Genomic DNA, 17,097 nt, shown 5'->3' on the forward strand with positions numbered 1-17,097 from the left:
ACGTAACACATACACACACACACACACACACACAAAACAAACACGCCTACATACAAATACACGTTTATTTGGTTCCGTTTTTCGTACTTGTACGTACACGGCTACTTATAGTCGTAATTGTAAATATATATTTTGTCATTTGCCTACGAATTTGTCGTATAATTATATACTAGAGAAAATAAAATAGAAAAAGAAAACGTTCATTTTATTGTTTGATATTTTGCATTTCTTGCTCACGATTGTTTTGTGCTTCGAATTTGTTAAAATAAATAATTTAGTATTATCAGTTAAAAATTATTTTCAGCCAGATTTCACTAGTCGCTTTGAACTTAGAGAACTAAGAGGCTAGCTCTTTTGCTGTCCTTGTAATGAGTTATTGACTATTACAAATAAAATGCATTCCCCGCTCGATAAAAATTCATTAGCTGAGATTAAAAGCGCACATTAGCGTGAATAGCATAAACCATTCCTAAGTGTCTCATCACACGCATATACTAACGAAATGTACTTCACAATTGCAATAGTACGATTGATTCTATCATAGACTTATAGAAATAGACTGCATATTCCCATTAGAAAGCTGAACTCAGCATTAGTAAGAAAGAATAATGGAGAGTGAGATATTTTCCTTGTCTAATTGTCTAATTAGTCGGCAGAATGAAGGAAGAGAAGCGATTACATGGCTAATGCGTTCTTTCTTTCCTTCATATATTTCACTATCTCTCTTTTGTCTTTTCTACATCGGCTTCTCTTACACAGAGAAAATATTGTAGTAAAAATTATTGTAATTAAAATTATATTTTTTTACAATGTTCTTTGTAAAGCTGAACTATATTAAAAATGTAATATATATGTATATCAGAAATTAAAGCTAGTATCAAAAATACTGACAAAACCAAAATTTAATTAAAATAGAATTAATCAAATGTTTGATACTTACAACCAAAAAATTTAACTGCTGTTATTTTTGCTTTATTTTTTCAGTAATATATTTACTTAGTTATATATTTACTTACTAAGCAAAGCAAGATAGCGGCAATTAAATTTTTTGGTTGTAATTACCAAACACTCGGTTCATCCCATTTTAACTAAATTTTGGTTTCGTCAACCAATCCTTTTTTCAGTGTAGAATAACCATATTATATAACTATTAATACCGTTGCTTTTAGACATGTGCGAATGCAGTTAGCGTTTGTTCTCGAAGAAGACCGGCTTTCGGCATTGTACGATGCCGCAGTTGTATGCACGAGCGCATTCTCGAGTTAGAGATTAAAGTTTCACCTTGTCCGACGGCGCAAGAAATTTCGTGAGCGCAATGTTGATTAGATATTTCCGCTATTTCACTCTACTGGCCATTATCGTTCCTCGCGTCGGTGGATCGACAGAGTCAGTGATGACATTCCCGAATGACTCGATTGCGAGATTCGAGAGAGAAGTTGATACTAAATATCTGGTATTCCCTCAAGGCAGCAACGTTCAAGTAAGAGACTATTTTGCGTAAAACATTTATTTTCTATAAATTTTAACACAATTTTTTTAATTTATTGTTTGCATTATAACAAAAAAATTATTTAACGATGAAATTTTATTTCTACATTTATCCTCTAAAATTCATTTAATTCGAGAGATAGAGGAAGGATTTCGAAATACATTATATAAGCTAATGTTGCTTTGTTGTCACAAAGTAGTTACTTATTGCCATTTTCTCCATTTTGATAAAAGTATATAAATCTTTAATCCTTTGAGTCCTAGGTTTCTACTATAAAATTTAGTGTTATTTTAATAGAAAATTATAGATAAATTTAAATATTGTTTTAAAAGTTTTATTTGAAAAAAATAATTTTAGCATGTAAAAATAAAAACAATTTTATTATGAAAAATTGTGGATTCATAAATACCCAATTGTTTCTTTCCAAAATAAGTAAAAATTATAACTATAATTATAACTAGATGTAGCGCTAAACGCATTCTATTACTTTAATTAATTTAAATATTTTTATTTTTGGTAATATTAAATACCGTATCCCTAAGGATACGCCGGACTCAAAGAGTTCAAAAAGAATTTATTTAAGAATCATTTAATATCCGATTATCTCGATATTCTATCTGCATTTAATCTTTATTTTTCATTTCAATAAGTAATGTGTTACTCATGTAACTTAACTCTTTACAAATAGAATACGTACAATAAGAAAATATTAAATGACTTAAAAAAAAATAATGTAAACTTTCTCTTTCACAGTCTCCTTATTATTACTTTGTTTCATTTGCATTAAAAATTTGGATAAGATTCAGAGATTTAAAAGAGCTGGAAAAGGAGTTGTAATCTTCATTGCTAATTGTTGCTATATTCTATGTTTTTCATCCTAGTTTTATATTAGTTTACCGGTCATCATAACTAGACACCGGTAGACTCATGCGAAAATACTAGTCGATTGGAAATGAAGCGTTAAGCGATTATTAATCTCAATTCATTTATAATTATAATTATTATTTATAATTATAAATAATTATAAATAAGAATTTCATATTTGACGATTTGAAAGTTCGAAGTGTTTTGAGATCGTTGGTTTTCGTTGGTGATTTCTTAACTGAATATACTCGTCATTAAGGGGAGTGGAAAGTTAGATTGCCTGAAAATCGTGCTTGTTCTTTCACAATTTTTTATAACAAACTGAATGAATATTAAACTGAATGAAAGTGTTATTTTGACGTGTATTTATATAACATATAAAGAGAAGAAAAATATAATTTTGATGATCAAAAAATCAATATAAGTGTATAGTACATGCAGTTAAAATATATTTCGTTTTTCTTCTCAAGGTCGTTGTTTTGCAATAAAATTTTGATTCTCGGTGGCTCAATTAAGCTGAATTTTAGGTAGAAAATTTCCATAAGCTTGTCGTTATCGTGTGAACCACTGACAAACACGTGAAAATATTTAATTTTGAAATATTAATTTTTTTACTATAAAAGAACTGAAAATTTAGTAATATTTCATTAAGATATTTGCAATTTTGTTAATTTTTACTCAATTTCTATTATAGTGGTTCACACGATAATGACAAGCTTACACGACAAGCTCACACGATAACGAGAGTGAAAATATTACTGCAAAATGACGACCTTGAAAAGAGAAACAAAATATATTTTTACTGCATGTACTATACACTTATATTGAGTATTTGATCATCAAAATTATATTTTTCTTCTCTTCATGTGTTGTATAAATACACATTAAAATAACACTTTCGCATATTCATTCAGTTTGTTATAAAAAATTGTGAAAAAACCAGCACGATTTTCAGGCAATCTGACCTTCCAGTTTCCTTAATGGCAAGCGACAATGTTTAGAGTGGAGAGGGGCAACTTTTAAGATTTATTATTGAAAACTCTTATGTGAGTCGTACTTTCTCGAGCCGTTATATCTCGAGTCGACGAGAGTCGAAAATATATTGGTGGAGCATGTATATTGGTGCGATGTTTACAGTTCCAGTTGTTCGCAATATTTTGTGCACAGACTATTGAAATATTTAACCCTCCGTGTACAATCATATTTTTTGGGATATACAGTATCTGGGTCTGTCAGACTCGGCCAGCTACCATAACTTTGTTGAAATTTAATATTTTTGGACACATTTCTTTTCAGAGCTAAAGAAACTCTTCAAACATAGTAGCGCAATAAAATCAAAATCTACAAAGATTTTGATTGAGCCACCGAGAATCAAAATTTTATTGCAAAACAACGACCTTGAGAAGAAAAACGAAATATATTTTAACTGCATGTACTATACACTTATATTGATTATTTGATCATCAAAATTATATTTTTCTTCTCTTTATATGTTATATAAATACATGTCAAAATAACACTTTCATTCAGTTTAATATTCATTCAGTTTGTTATAAAAAATTGTGAAAGATTTGAGCTATTTTGAAAATCTCCCGTATCCTATAAGTTGGTGAGCGATCGAATATTCATGCGGATCTCACAGACCTAATATTGTGTACGCAGAGGGTTAATATCCCAAGGGTTAATATAGCCAATATCGATATTGTATATCGATATCGAGTTAAAACACGTTCCTCCGATCGAATCATATATTTACATCATTATATAGTATATTTATTATATTAGATTAGATTAGATTTAAGAAATCATTATTGCTTCGTAAATCTTTGATCAATCCATTCGTACTTTATACAACAAGAAGTATCAATCCAAATAATCCATAAATACGAATTTGAAATTATGATTCCAATTAAAAATCCTAAGTAATTCACTATTATAAATACATTGGATTTAGAAGGTAATGTCAATCTCTCAAATGCGAATTTTCACGTATAATAATATTTGTGGGATCACGGTTGCCAATGTTTCCTTTTCATTCCTGTTTAGCTTTATCGTTATCAAACGGAATCAAAATTTAGATTTCTGTTAGTAAACACGCAGCATTATTGTACACACAACTTTTATGTTTGCAACCTAATTAAGAATATAAGGCCAATTAGAACTGTGTGCAGGATGTTCGTGCAAATAAGTTAAACTGAGAATACTGTTTGGCAGTGTCAAACAATATATAATCTAGTTTTATCTTTGCCTTTCTTTCTTATCAGCTCTTTTAAAAACTTCAAATTTCACCAAGATTTCCAACGTCGAAAGGAAGGAAAGAGAAACGAAAATAAATTATGGGACGAGAAAATATTAATATCAAAATTCGTTGTTTTCTTGACCTACTTATACATTAATCCTCCTATTAGATTATATAATATCTGTTAATTTTGCAAATTCTATTCGTAGCTCTATGGAAGTTACATAATTAATACTTTGCTGAATGAAATTAAGAATTAAATTTAAAATGCAGGTAGTATAATGAGATGATACTGAATAATTCTGAAAGAAGTCTTTTTTAAGACCCAAGAAGAAAACGACAGTTATTTGCAGAATCAAGGTATAGCGACAATTATACATCTCAAGATTCTTTATTGGTCCTTCAAATTCGACAGAATTTGCAGACTTAATAATGTCGAGCTAAAATTTCGACTCGGGTGGTTCTTTTTGTATTTTGTTAACTCTCTGGACTGAACGTTAAAAAGTTACCTAAATTTTAAACAAGGGTAAATTTTGTCGAACACATCTTTCTTTGCTCATAGCCCTCGGAAAATTTATTGAAAATGTGCGATCAAGATGTTTCCTCAATTCAGTTAGGAAAGTAAGGGATTGAAATAGATAACAAATGAAATATCTCTTTGAGCTGAAAACAAATATACAAGTTTTATTTTGCACTAATTTTCTATCTAAAAATTGTAAGGTTTCAAAAATTTCAAATTCAAAACAGTTTTTAATTAAAAAAAATATGAAAATGTTGGGGAGTTTTGCAATGTATAAAGAATTATTTGAAAGCTTATGACTTCTACTTTCTAGTCGATAAAAAATTGCATTAAAATGTCAACAGAGAATCCAAGTATTCCAATTGAATTGTTTGTATTTTCTATTGGTTTTTAGTAGTGAAAATATTGCCAGTCAATTCTACGTGTACAAAAACCATAAGTGACGTTTAAATCTATTAGTTTAAGTGTACAGAAATAATTTATATGCATTTTTAGAAATATCAACTGTATGTTACAATATATTGCATCAAAATTAGACTATGATCTTAGGTTTTTTATTGACACTTTGATGCAATTTTTTATTCACTGGAAAGTAGAAGTCGTAAGCTTTTAAATGAATCCTTACATGCCGCAAAACTCCAACATATTATATTTTTTATATTTTCATATTTTTCATATTTTTCATATTTTTTTAAATTAAAAACTGTTTTGAATTTTGAACTTTTGGAACCCTATAACTTTAGAACAGAAAATTTATGCAAAATAAAACATATATATTTGTCTTCAGCTCAACGAGACCTTTCACTTGGTATTTATCTCAACCCCTTATTTCTTTAAATGGATTAAAGGAACATGCTCAATACTCATTTAGTCGTACTCTTTAATATTTCCTTTCTTCTTTAAGCAATGTAGAAATCGTCGAGGAATATGATTTTACTTATAATAATTTGTGATTAAAAAAAGTTTAAAAAATTATAATAAAAGAACAAAACACATGTTATTTCAAAATTCAGTTTTTTTAGTTTGGTTTGAGTAAATTCTACCTATGTTTAGGATTCTATGGTTCATGTGTACGTGTATTTAGAAAGGATAGGAGAGAGCGAGCGCGCTTGTTATACTCGCTTTAGGTGGGTCGTAGTCCTTTGTTGAAATAGAGCGAAATTATAATTTCTACACTTGCGCTCGCATGTTTTTGCGCTGTGTGCCTGGTTACGAATTGTGTGTGTCTTGTCGGGAGAAGTTGCGTATCGCGGTTGTACATAGGATGCAATATAAATTCACGATATAGCTGAACACGGAAACTTTTCTACACCAAATAAGGCGGAACTTTCTTTTATGCACGTACGACGAGTAACTTGAAGTAATGCTTTCAACTCCATTGAAATGTTAATTCACCACGTATAACTGTCAAATACTTTAATTTTATGTAAATTAAGGGCTTTGCTCTCCGTGACGAGATAACGAGATACGAAATCGACGAAAGCAGGTGGCGGCGGTATTATCAAGAATTATATCTGACCCTCTCGGTCTCGAAGGGCCCTTCCGAGGGCGGCGCTTTCCTTTCCCGAGGTACAGATATAATTTTTCACTTGACGCAACGGCGATTAATACTTCGTAACTTTTTTATCTGTCCATTGCGGTTACGTAGCTCGTCTACTGCTTGACCATCGGTACACTCACGAAGCCAGCAGGAATGTACACCATCAGCATTACTGCCGGACTGGCGTGGGAACTACCCTATAGAAATAGCGTGCCATACAGGAAGTCGGCCGAGGTTTATCATCGTCGAAGCAGAAGGGAGCTATATCGTAAAATAGAGCTAATGCTGAGAACGTGAGTAAAAGAGATGGACGATGCGAAAGATGGACGTATAAGATCGCAGCGCCGGTTTTCTCTCGAACGTGAATATCGATTGGCCGATATCTTCAAAACTGTGAGGTACTACACAAGAAATCACGGGTATATTGCCGGCTCCGTGTAACCGCGACGTGTGGACATCTTTTAGCGCGACGTAATTCGTATCTTAATAAAAATGCAGATCTCAGAAAATAATTTTATTGCAAATTTTAAACCGAAAATAAGAGACACGTATTTTTATGGGCTTTCTACAATAAGCCGTTAGCCGTGACACATAACGCATAACACATAAGGCATAAGAGAATACACCAATCAGAATTCTTTTCTGAAATTTCTATTCTGAAAGATTGCAATTGGTGAATTTTCTTATGTCTTATGTGTTATGCGTTATGTGTTACGACTAATGACTTATTATAGAATGTGCTTTACGGATATGTTTCGTACGAAACATATATATATGATATTAACTCCTCCAAGTTAATATCACATAAAATCTGATCACGATCAAATATTTTGAAACCGTAAGAAATACGAGAAAATGTACGACAACATGTTTATATTCCATGTATTTTATAATTATGGATTTTTTGAAAGTTTTATAGAATTTTTTAATATATTCTCATTGCTCGTTATTGCTTGGGTGAATTTCAAAATTATAAGGAAATTTAAGAGGGAAATAAAAAAGGAAGAGAGAGAGAGAGAGAGAGAGAGAGAGAGAGAGAGAGAGAGAGCTTTATTCCAAATCATGTAGAATGAATTTAGTTTCTGAAGTCGCAGCTTTTTGTGATATGAAATACAAATACTGCCTGTAAATAGATATGCACATATAGAGTCAGAACTGTTTTCTGCTCGCGTCGTCTCTGTACTTACAGAGCAGCGTTTTTAACTCATATTCCAAAAATACGATCTTAAAAATAATTTTGTGGTAGAGAAGACATAAATAAGAAATACGTATTTTTTTCTAGAAGAACTTCGGGTATTAATTTTGAAACAGTCAGATATTAAAGAACATCATGATTTATAACCTGTTAAAGGGGTGCCGGAGCGAACGACAAACTTGATAATCGTCGATAACGTAGAGCAATCATCAAAAAGTAGTTATCATCATCTACCGACGATATCGAATTTATATACACATAGATACTTATAGAATAAAAATGATCGTCAAATAAGTATTAACATGATATCGCTATCATCTTTTCTCAGAAAATCTTTTTGTTATGCAAGTGTGTTATGTTGTCATTTCAATTTTCTTACACATAGACGTTACGTAAATATGAATGCCACGTTGCCAATATTTGCATTCTCTCCAAAATAGGCTCTTGCTATTTTTCTGATAAATTCTTCAAACCGCTTGTGTACTGGGTGTATCAAAGAAAGAGTTTTTAGAGTAGAGTGTTGTAAGCGCAAGCTTAGTTTGCGAATAATTGTTTAGAAAATACGTTACCTGTTATTTGAGCCTTTCAATATAATTAGCAACGATAATTTGAGATATCAGTTTTCATTTCGCACTGATCAATGTTACACTTTATTTTCGCACGTAATTTTATCATATAAATTGGAGCAGCCAGTACGCTGTAATTTTTGAAAAATAAAATCAGTGTCACGATAACAATAGTTCCACGTCGTTTTCATCCTTGAGGCAGAAATGCCCTATTTTATTTATGCATGTATTTTTACTATACAAAAGCATTTTTAATTTGGTCAAGTCAACACAAAGTAAGTTGTTGGGAAATGTTGTTAACGTGATACCGAATACCTTTGCAAAACTATTGTCTCGTGCTGATTCGACAAAATTAAAAACTTTTTTGCATGGTGAAAGTACGTGCAAAAATGAAGCAGAGCATCCATCAATATGAGACGAAAACGATAAAGAAACGTTACTATCACGACATCGAATCTTTCTGCAAAGTTTGCTTTTTTGTACCTGCGTCGAATTAAAAACTCTTTTGCACGGTAAAAGTACGTGCGAAAATTAAGCGGAACATCCCACAATATGAGATGAAAACGATAAAGAAAAGTTACTATCACGACATTGAATCTTCCTGCAAAGTTAACTTATTTCTACATTGAATAAAAACTCTTTTGCATGGTGAAAATACGTGCGAAAATGAAGTGGAGCATCCCACAATATGAGACAAAAACGATTAGGAACAGTTACTATCACGTCATCGAATCTTTCTGCAATATTTATTTCTTTCTACCTGCGTCAAATTAAAAACTCTTTTGCATAGTGGAAATACGAAAATGAAGCAGAGTATCTCTCAATATGAGACGAGAACGATAAGAAACAGTTACTATCACGACATTGAATCTTTCTACAAAGATAACATCTTTCTACTTCGAATGAAAAACCTTTTGCATGGTAAAAGTACGTGCGAAAATGAAGCGGGGTATCCCACGTAATCCGGGAGACAATGCAGAGCGAAATAGTCAAACTTCACGTCATTTTCGAAAATATATCTTTGCAAAAGAGCGAAAATTACTTAAAAAAACTGTAAGATATTATCCACAGATGTCTATACTAAATTAAATTGCTAACAGACTATCTAAAAGCATATAACGGCTTGCGTCCGATAGAATTTTCGGTGCATGCGAGAAAATGGCCGCTACCGCCATATATTTTCACTACGTTTAGTCATAAAATTCTTTTCTTGAAAACGAGCAGAGCAAATAACGTCCAATATCATCTATTTTTTTGTTACGATATTTTTTGATGCAATAAGATACTGGCATTTTTGGTTTTACGACAGTAATTTAATGGCCACTCTGACTCACATTGTACGTTGCAAGTACTCACACAAGTGACACGTCACACACACGTCACACATACACAGGACCGCCGCCATTTTCTTGCATGCAACCAGAAACCTTACGCGACGCATGTTCGAAGCCCTTATTAGCAATCTAGTTTAGTATTGACATCTGTGATATTTTCCCAGAATGTGTTCTAGACGCTAATATTATATGACGCAAATAACCTGCAGTAACACGACCAATTTTCGGCCCATTCCTGAGAATCCGACTCTTCTACGATGCTAAATTGGATACAACGTTATGAACGCGACTTCGGGCTATTGTAAAATTATTTTCAAAATTCTAGGCGTGTTACTGAGGGAGTAGAGCAGGGCTGACAAACTCGTATACTAATGACGAGGACATTGAAACGAACGCCACCTGGTAGTGACGGGGGCGAATTAAATCAATATAGCGCTGAATAGTGAAGAATAAAGTTAACTTTCACGTTAACCTTCAAAGTCTATGGTGCTTGTGAAATTATCATCGTCGCTTTGTCATACGAAGAAAAAAGATACTCCGTACTTTATTAAATATAAAAGTGCATATAAGTAAAAATATAATTGTAATTTACTATTGCACACTTCTTGTGAGACATGCTGCAAATGCAATATTATTTTATGCGTAATGTATAACTAATAAATATATAGTGACGAGGACGTAGCACTATATTTTTATATTTAATAAAGTACGGAATATCTTTTCTTCTTCGTATGACACAAAGCGACGATGATAATTTCACAAGCACCATAGACTTTGAAGGTTAATATGAAAGTTAACTTCATTCTTCATTATTCAGCGCTATATTGATTTAATTCACTCCCGCCACTACCAGGTAGTGTTCGTTTCAATGTCCTCGTCATTAGTATGCGAGTTTGTCGGTCCTGAAATAGAGTGACATTAACATACATTGTGATCTGGGAGACGATGCAGAGCAATATAGTCCAATTTCACGTAATTTTCGAAAATACATCTTTGCGAAAGCAAAAATTACATAAAATAATTGTAAAATATTATCCCAGAATTTGCTCTACATGCTAACACTATATGATCTAACCTGAAATAACATGACCGATTTTTGGACTATGCGCAGGATAGATACCACTATGCATGAGCGAGAACCCGAATATACTGCTACGATGGATCTAACGTTATGGGCGCGACTTCGTGGTATTGGGAAATTATTTTCAAGATTATGGGTGCACTGTCGAGTGATACAAACACATTGTCACACAGGAGACGATGCAGAACAAAATAAGTACACCTGACGTCAATTTCGAAAATACATCATTTCAAACGCGAATGTTACTTTAAAAAGCTCTAAAAAAACTATCCCTGAATGTGCTCTACATACTAACAGTACATAAAACCTAACCTGCAGTAACATGACCGACTTTCGGATCATGCGCAGGATAGGATAACACTGCGCATGCGCGAGATTCCGAATATACTGCTAATCTAACGTTATGGGCACGATTTGGGATATTGGGAAATTATTTTCAAGATTCTGGGCATGCTACTGAGGGAGTAGAGTAACATTAAAGCATATTGTCATCCAAGGGACGTTGCAGAGCGAAATACGTACACTTCACGTCATTTTCGAAAATACATCTTTGCGAACGCGACAATTTCTTTAATAAGTTTTAGAAAAATTATCCCAGGCATAACTAACTCGGCTTAATAATTTTGCGGGAACACAAAACTCATCGGTTTGAATATTGGCTTAATAAATTAGTGGATCTTCAAAACACGTCGGTTCGAATCTCGGCTTAATAATTATGATTTAGAGGAATCTCAAAACACTCGGATTCGAATTTCGTCTTAATAATTTAGCGGGAAATCGAAACATTTCGGTTTGAGTTTCGGCTTAATAATTTAATTTGTTGTCTTTAATTTGTCGAAATTTAATTTGTTGTCTTGTCAACAACAAACGCGTATGCATAAGAAGATATTTCTGAAGAGATAATATATCGTATACAATACGACATAACAAGTTATAAAGTATATTAATCAAATAGTATATACAGAGTGTCCCATCACTACCGCATTATCTATTAAGAACGCATTCCTGAGGTAATTTGAATAAAAAAATTCTCATACAAAAATGGCGAGGCTATAATACATTTCAAATTATAAACGATTAAAGTTGACCAATTATACTGGCTAAAGTACAGTAAGTGCATGCACATGTCGTTTCTTTTCCAAATATTGATACGGAAGTTCTATAAATACAATATATATAATAATAATCTACCTTTTCTATCATTTAAATAAACATATCGCAAATAATAACAATTTCGTCAAAATGTTATGAATAAAATATCACACAATATATTTATGAGAATCAGTAAGCTGTCATACATTTAATGTTTTTTTTAGGGATTTACAACTAATTTCATATCTTATGCAAATTCACACTTATGTGCATACACCTGTACCATTGTGTGTTGTATCGTACTTGAGTGCGCGTTCTTTAGACAATATAATTGGTCAACTTTAATCGTTTATAATTTGAAAAGTATTATAGCCACGACATTTTTTCATTAGGATTTTTTTCTTCAAATTACCTTAGGAATGCGTCCTTAAGAGAAAATGCGATAGTGGCGGGACACCCTGTATAAAGTATACATTGGGTATATAAAACATATATAGAGCATAAAAAAGCATATATAACATATAAAGAGCATATATATATGACATGTTGAAATATATAAGTTCAATGTATCATCAAGAAATAATCCGACGAGAAGGAAGCCTGTCGAGTCGAAATTTCAATTGGCTATTATTATGCAAGAATGATCCAATTCAATAAATTATAAGATTTTATCAATAGATACTCCATTCACATCTTTTTAATCCAAACAAAAAAATTCAAGCTTTATAGATGCATGAAATGAATTAAGGAACAGTTTTTTTATTTTTTACTAGTCGTGTCTTTTTGCACATTTTTTAAAGAATTGATCTAGTCAGTATTCTTAAAGAAATGCTTGACTCGTTGAACTATTGCAAAAATCTCAGAGCTAAATTCTTTGGTTGGATCATTCTTACGTAACTCCGACGAATTACAAATTCCAATTCTTACTATACCTCCCGTCGGACCCAATGCGGTTTATATCTACGTGCATGCAATCTACGTAAAGTGACGCTTTGTGTCTACTATATACTATATGAGCGTCTAAATTGAGCGCTCACCATTGCGTGTCGTCCCACGGTGTCCAGGGTCCTGCCATCCTGTCGCTGTATCTGATACTGCAATGGTCCTCGCGTCCCACGTTGGCTGTAATTCACTCCCGATCACGGTAATCTAACGAAAGTTTCACGAAAAATCCCGTCTCTCTTGGGGGATATACTCCGAGTTGCGAATAGCGTATGAAATATCGCGAACCGCGTCTTCGAGGAAATGTCGGCCTTTCGGATGAACGACGAGTATGTACGACGAATTCAACAACGGTTTGATCGAATTGTAATGTATGTTGTAGTTGTAGTGCTTTAATATACGCGCGACGCGAATCACTTACAAAGGAAATTGAATCCACGAGCGATGGGAACACGCGACGCGAAGGCCAATCTCGCGAAATCTTTCGACGCGTGAGCGAAGTAATCTGTGTGAAATTCTCACGTACGACACGGAATATCCCTAATGTAACGTTTCGATGGTGCAGCGTAGTAAGCTGCAATACAGTTCCGCAATACTTTTGCGAAGACAATTTCGCAATGCTTTTGCGGATAATAACTCTGCAATATTTCTGCGAAGTTCGCTCGCGATTCTTCCGCAAATACGATCCGGTGAAATTCGCAAACCCATCAAATTAATAATCGCAAACGCGAGCGTGAGTGAAAAATAAAAAACTATGAAAATGACAATAGAGATAAAGATTCTGTTCAAAATTTACGTGAAAAAAATGTTACCGCGTGAGACATCTGTCTTCGTTCGATGGAACTTGTCACGCACTGCGTAAGTAAACAAACAACTGCTCGCATGCAGTGCTGTAGAAATGTGTTCATGCACGCCGCAGCGTGTGAGGAGAAATGTCCTTTCAATGCGCCTTCTCCTAACGCGTACAACGCTAATACTCCGTCTGTCGGTGTGAAGAGTACACCCATAGACGGAGCAGCAGCGCTGTGTACGTTAGAGAAGGCGCATGGAGGGGACACTTCTTCTCGCACACTGCGGCGTGCACGAGCACATTTCTGCAGCACTGCTTGCATATATGACTTATGTACATCGCGTTTTTCGCAAAGGATCAACGCTCGCTAGCATTGTCTCCTATTGTGTCCCGCGTTAGAAAACTTTAACTCTAAATGAAAAATTGAAATCTGAAAATTTTCCGACGATCGTGAAATTAATTTTGCGAGCAGTTCACATAATCACGTTAGATCGCTTCGCGCAGGTACCGCACGATATCAAATTTTACTGAATAACGAAGCAAGAACTCTATTTTATGAAATGCAATCGCGATTTAAGCTCACGGGAAAGAGAAAATTGAGAAAATTAACGATCGGCGGAAGATCTATGACGGGGATAATGTGATTGCACATTTTCTGTGGCGCAGTCTCTGTAGCGCAATCCCTTTGTACGTTGGCGCAATCTCTGCGTATTAGCGCACTACTCGAGACACCTGAAAGATCGCATTCAGTAAAACTGAATAATTTTTTCAAAATTTTGAATGTTTAGAGCGTATACTCAATACTTTAAGCATCTATCAGATAGTGTTGAAATTTGATTAATAAAAATTTCCTCCGACAAAAATCGTCAACCAATCAATAATCTAAGTTAATCAATTTCTAAATATGGATACATTGGGAGAAAAATACTTGAAAATTTATTTGCTAAATTTATGTAAAATATGCTTTATTACTAATATTATTATTTGAAAAAGCGATATTCTAATGTTTCGAGCAGTGTGATTTTTATTGGACGGCACATACACAACTACAGCAAAGTAAATCGCATTAATTCGATAAGCATGCACTACATCGAAAGATGTAATCTTTCTATTATCAATATGTTTCTTGTTTTAACTCACCAAACCGCCGATCAGGGTAGCTACATTCTGCTTTCGTTTCTAGAACAGAAAAATGCCATTTCGCCGATTAGATTCGTGCATTGATAACGATTTGAGTGAAGAAGTTTGAAGGATTAAACAAAATAAACGCGATATTTTTCATGCTGGAAGAATTTTTTTAATGCATTTGAAATATTCCACTTTCTTTTTTCTTGTTGCAAATAAATCTCTTAATTAGAACAAATCAAAATTTTTCAAGTAGTGATGTTACTCGGCAAAAATTCTCTCGGCGTGTAATTACAATTTAATGCGATCTTTGATTCGATTCAAATTATCTCGATTTCGAGCAAGAGAATTATGAATCTTGTCGGATTTCTAATTACAAACGTTAATTAATGAAACTCACCTTCGAGCTAATTCCGCTCGGCGCAAGCCAGATCCTCCGGCGCAGCAGCCCCTTAGAGTCGGCTGGTCGTTTATTTCGTCTCTGCAATAGAAAGCAAATTTAATTTAGTATTACACAAGACAATAGAGGCATTAAGAAACTCGATTTCAAACAAGAGAATTTCCAATTTTATTCCAATCGGATTTATTGGAATTATAAATTCAAATTAGTGAAACTTACCTTCGCGTCAACTCTGCCAGATCCGAGCAGGATCCTCCGGCGCAGTATCCTTTTAAAGTCGAGTGCTCGTATCTGCAACAAAAAACAGATTTAATTAAGTATTAATTAGTTACACGACAATGAAGGCATTAAGGAACTCGATTCTAAACAAGAAAATTTTCAGTTTTGTCGGATTTCTAATTATTTATAAGTACAAATTAGTGAAGCTCATCTTCGAGCCGATTTAGGCAGGCTCGAGTCGAATCCTCCGGCGAGGCATTTTCGAAGCATCGCATCCCCTAGAACAGGGCTCGGAACAGTTTGCTAATTTCGGCCGATTCTCGGGAGCTACGGCTTCTATCTCCCCCTTGCCGCGCGGCGGGCCTAAAAAGTGACAATCGTGCCTCTAAGCTTGGAGCCGCGACTGGTCGCGATCGTCACTTTCTGGGCCCACCACGCGGCAAGGGGGAGATAGAAGGCGTAGCTTCCGAGAATCGGCCGAAATTGGCAAACTGTTCCGAGTCCTGTCTTAGAGCCGCGTGACTGTGTCTGCTCTGTTGGATCTCTATGACAGAAATTTAATTTAGTAATTTAATAATTTAGTATCAGTTACACGCGACAGCAAAACGAGGAAAAGAAATTGTCGTAACAGCACGCTCGAGTTCGTTCACAATGCGCAATAAGAAATAATTAAATCATAGCTGAATAAAGAAGTAATAATATCCAATTAATTAATGTATTATGGTATTAATATCTGATCGACAACCATATAATAATATTCGGTAGTATCAATTAATTACACACGACAGCAAGACGAGGTAAGGGAATCGTCGTAACGGCACGCTCGAGTAGCTTTCCAATAATAAAAAATATAATTAAATGACAATCAAATGAAGAAGTAATAATAATGGAATAATATAAATGGATGATGATATTTGATCGACATTGAGGAACTCGATCGCGACGTTTCTTTATCTAACAAATAAAAAAGTAAATGAAACGCGGTAATTACTTGTCTCGGTAAAGCCTGTAACACCTGCTCGCGTGAGGAGTACGCGTCTTAATTTGTCTTAATTCTCGCCTCAATTGTCGCGAAGTCGAAACGCGGTATTAAAAATCAGTATAATAATTTAATTGGTGTAATAATTAAAAAATAATGCGGCAGCTCCCGATGTGCTCGTCTCGACGATTGAGCGTGTTATGGCGTGACGCTCGAGCACGTGCTCGTGCACGCGTGTTTACCTAACCCAGTCGCCCTCCCCTCCCCAAGCGCCGTTCAGTCAGCGGCACAAGCGGCCCGTTACGAGAGTCCGTTTACCTACCCTTTGTGGAGCTTAAGGTTTTTGTTAAAGCCATTATCCAGGTATTGTTATTATCAATTATTCGATCATCATTATTTCGTTATTATTCATTCGCGGGATTATCACAGGATTGTCGAACAGATATTATTATCACTACCATTTAATATTCGAGTATTATTACTCCTTTATTCGATTATTATTTAATTTATTCGGTTATTATTTAATTATTGCTATTACGTATAGAAAAGCAACTCGGGCGTGTCGTTACGACGATTTCTTTACGATTTCTTCGTCTTTGTTTAGTTATTATCATCGTTGTGATAAACAGTTGCGTGGACTTTGAGGAAATTATATATATATATATATATATATATATATATATATATATATATATATACATATATACATATATATATATATA

General features: G+C 33.9%; 1 protein-coding gene across 1 annotated transcript in view; it reads left to right on the forward strand.

Moving 5' to 3' along the window:
* Window positions 1–1,393: 1,393 nt before the first annotated feature.
* LOC116843228 overlaps window positions 1,394–17,097 on the forward strand; it is a 26,259-nt gene continuing 10,555 nt past the window's right edge. The window contains exons 1-2 of the mRNA XM_032813478.1: window positions 1,394–1,480; window positions 6,761–6,945. Of these exons, the coding sequence (XP_032669369.1) occupies window positions 1,394–1,480; window positions 6,761–6,945 (272 nt within the window). The remainder of the gene's footprint in view (window positions 1,481–6,760; window positions 6,946–17,097) is intronic.

Source organism: Odontomachus brunneus, unplaced genomic scaffold (genome assembly GCF_010583005.1).
Source record: "Odontomachus brunneus isolate Ranch 3 - 2012 unplaced genomic scaffold, Obru_v1 Obru_scaffold_003, whole genome shotgun sequence".
Taxonomy (NCBI): Eukaryota; Metazoa; Arthropoda; class Insecta; order Hymenoptera; family Formicidae; genus Odontomachus; species Odontomachus brunneus.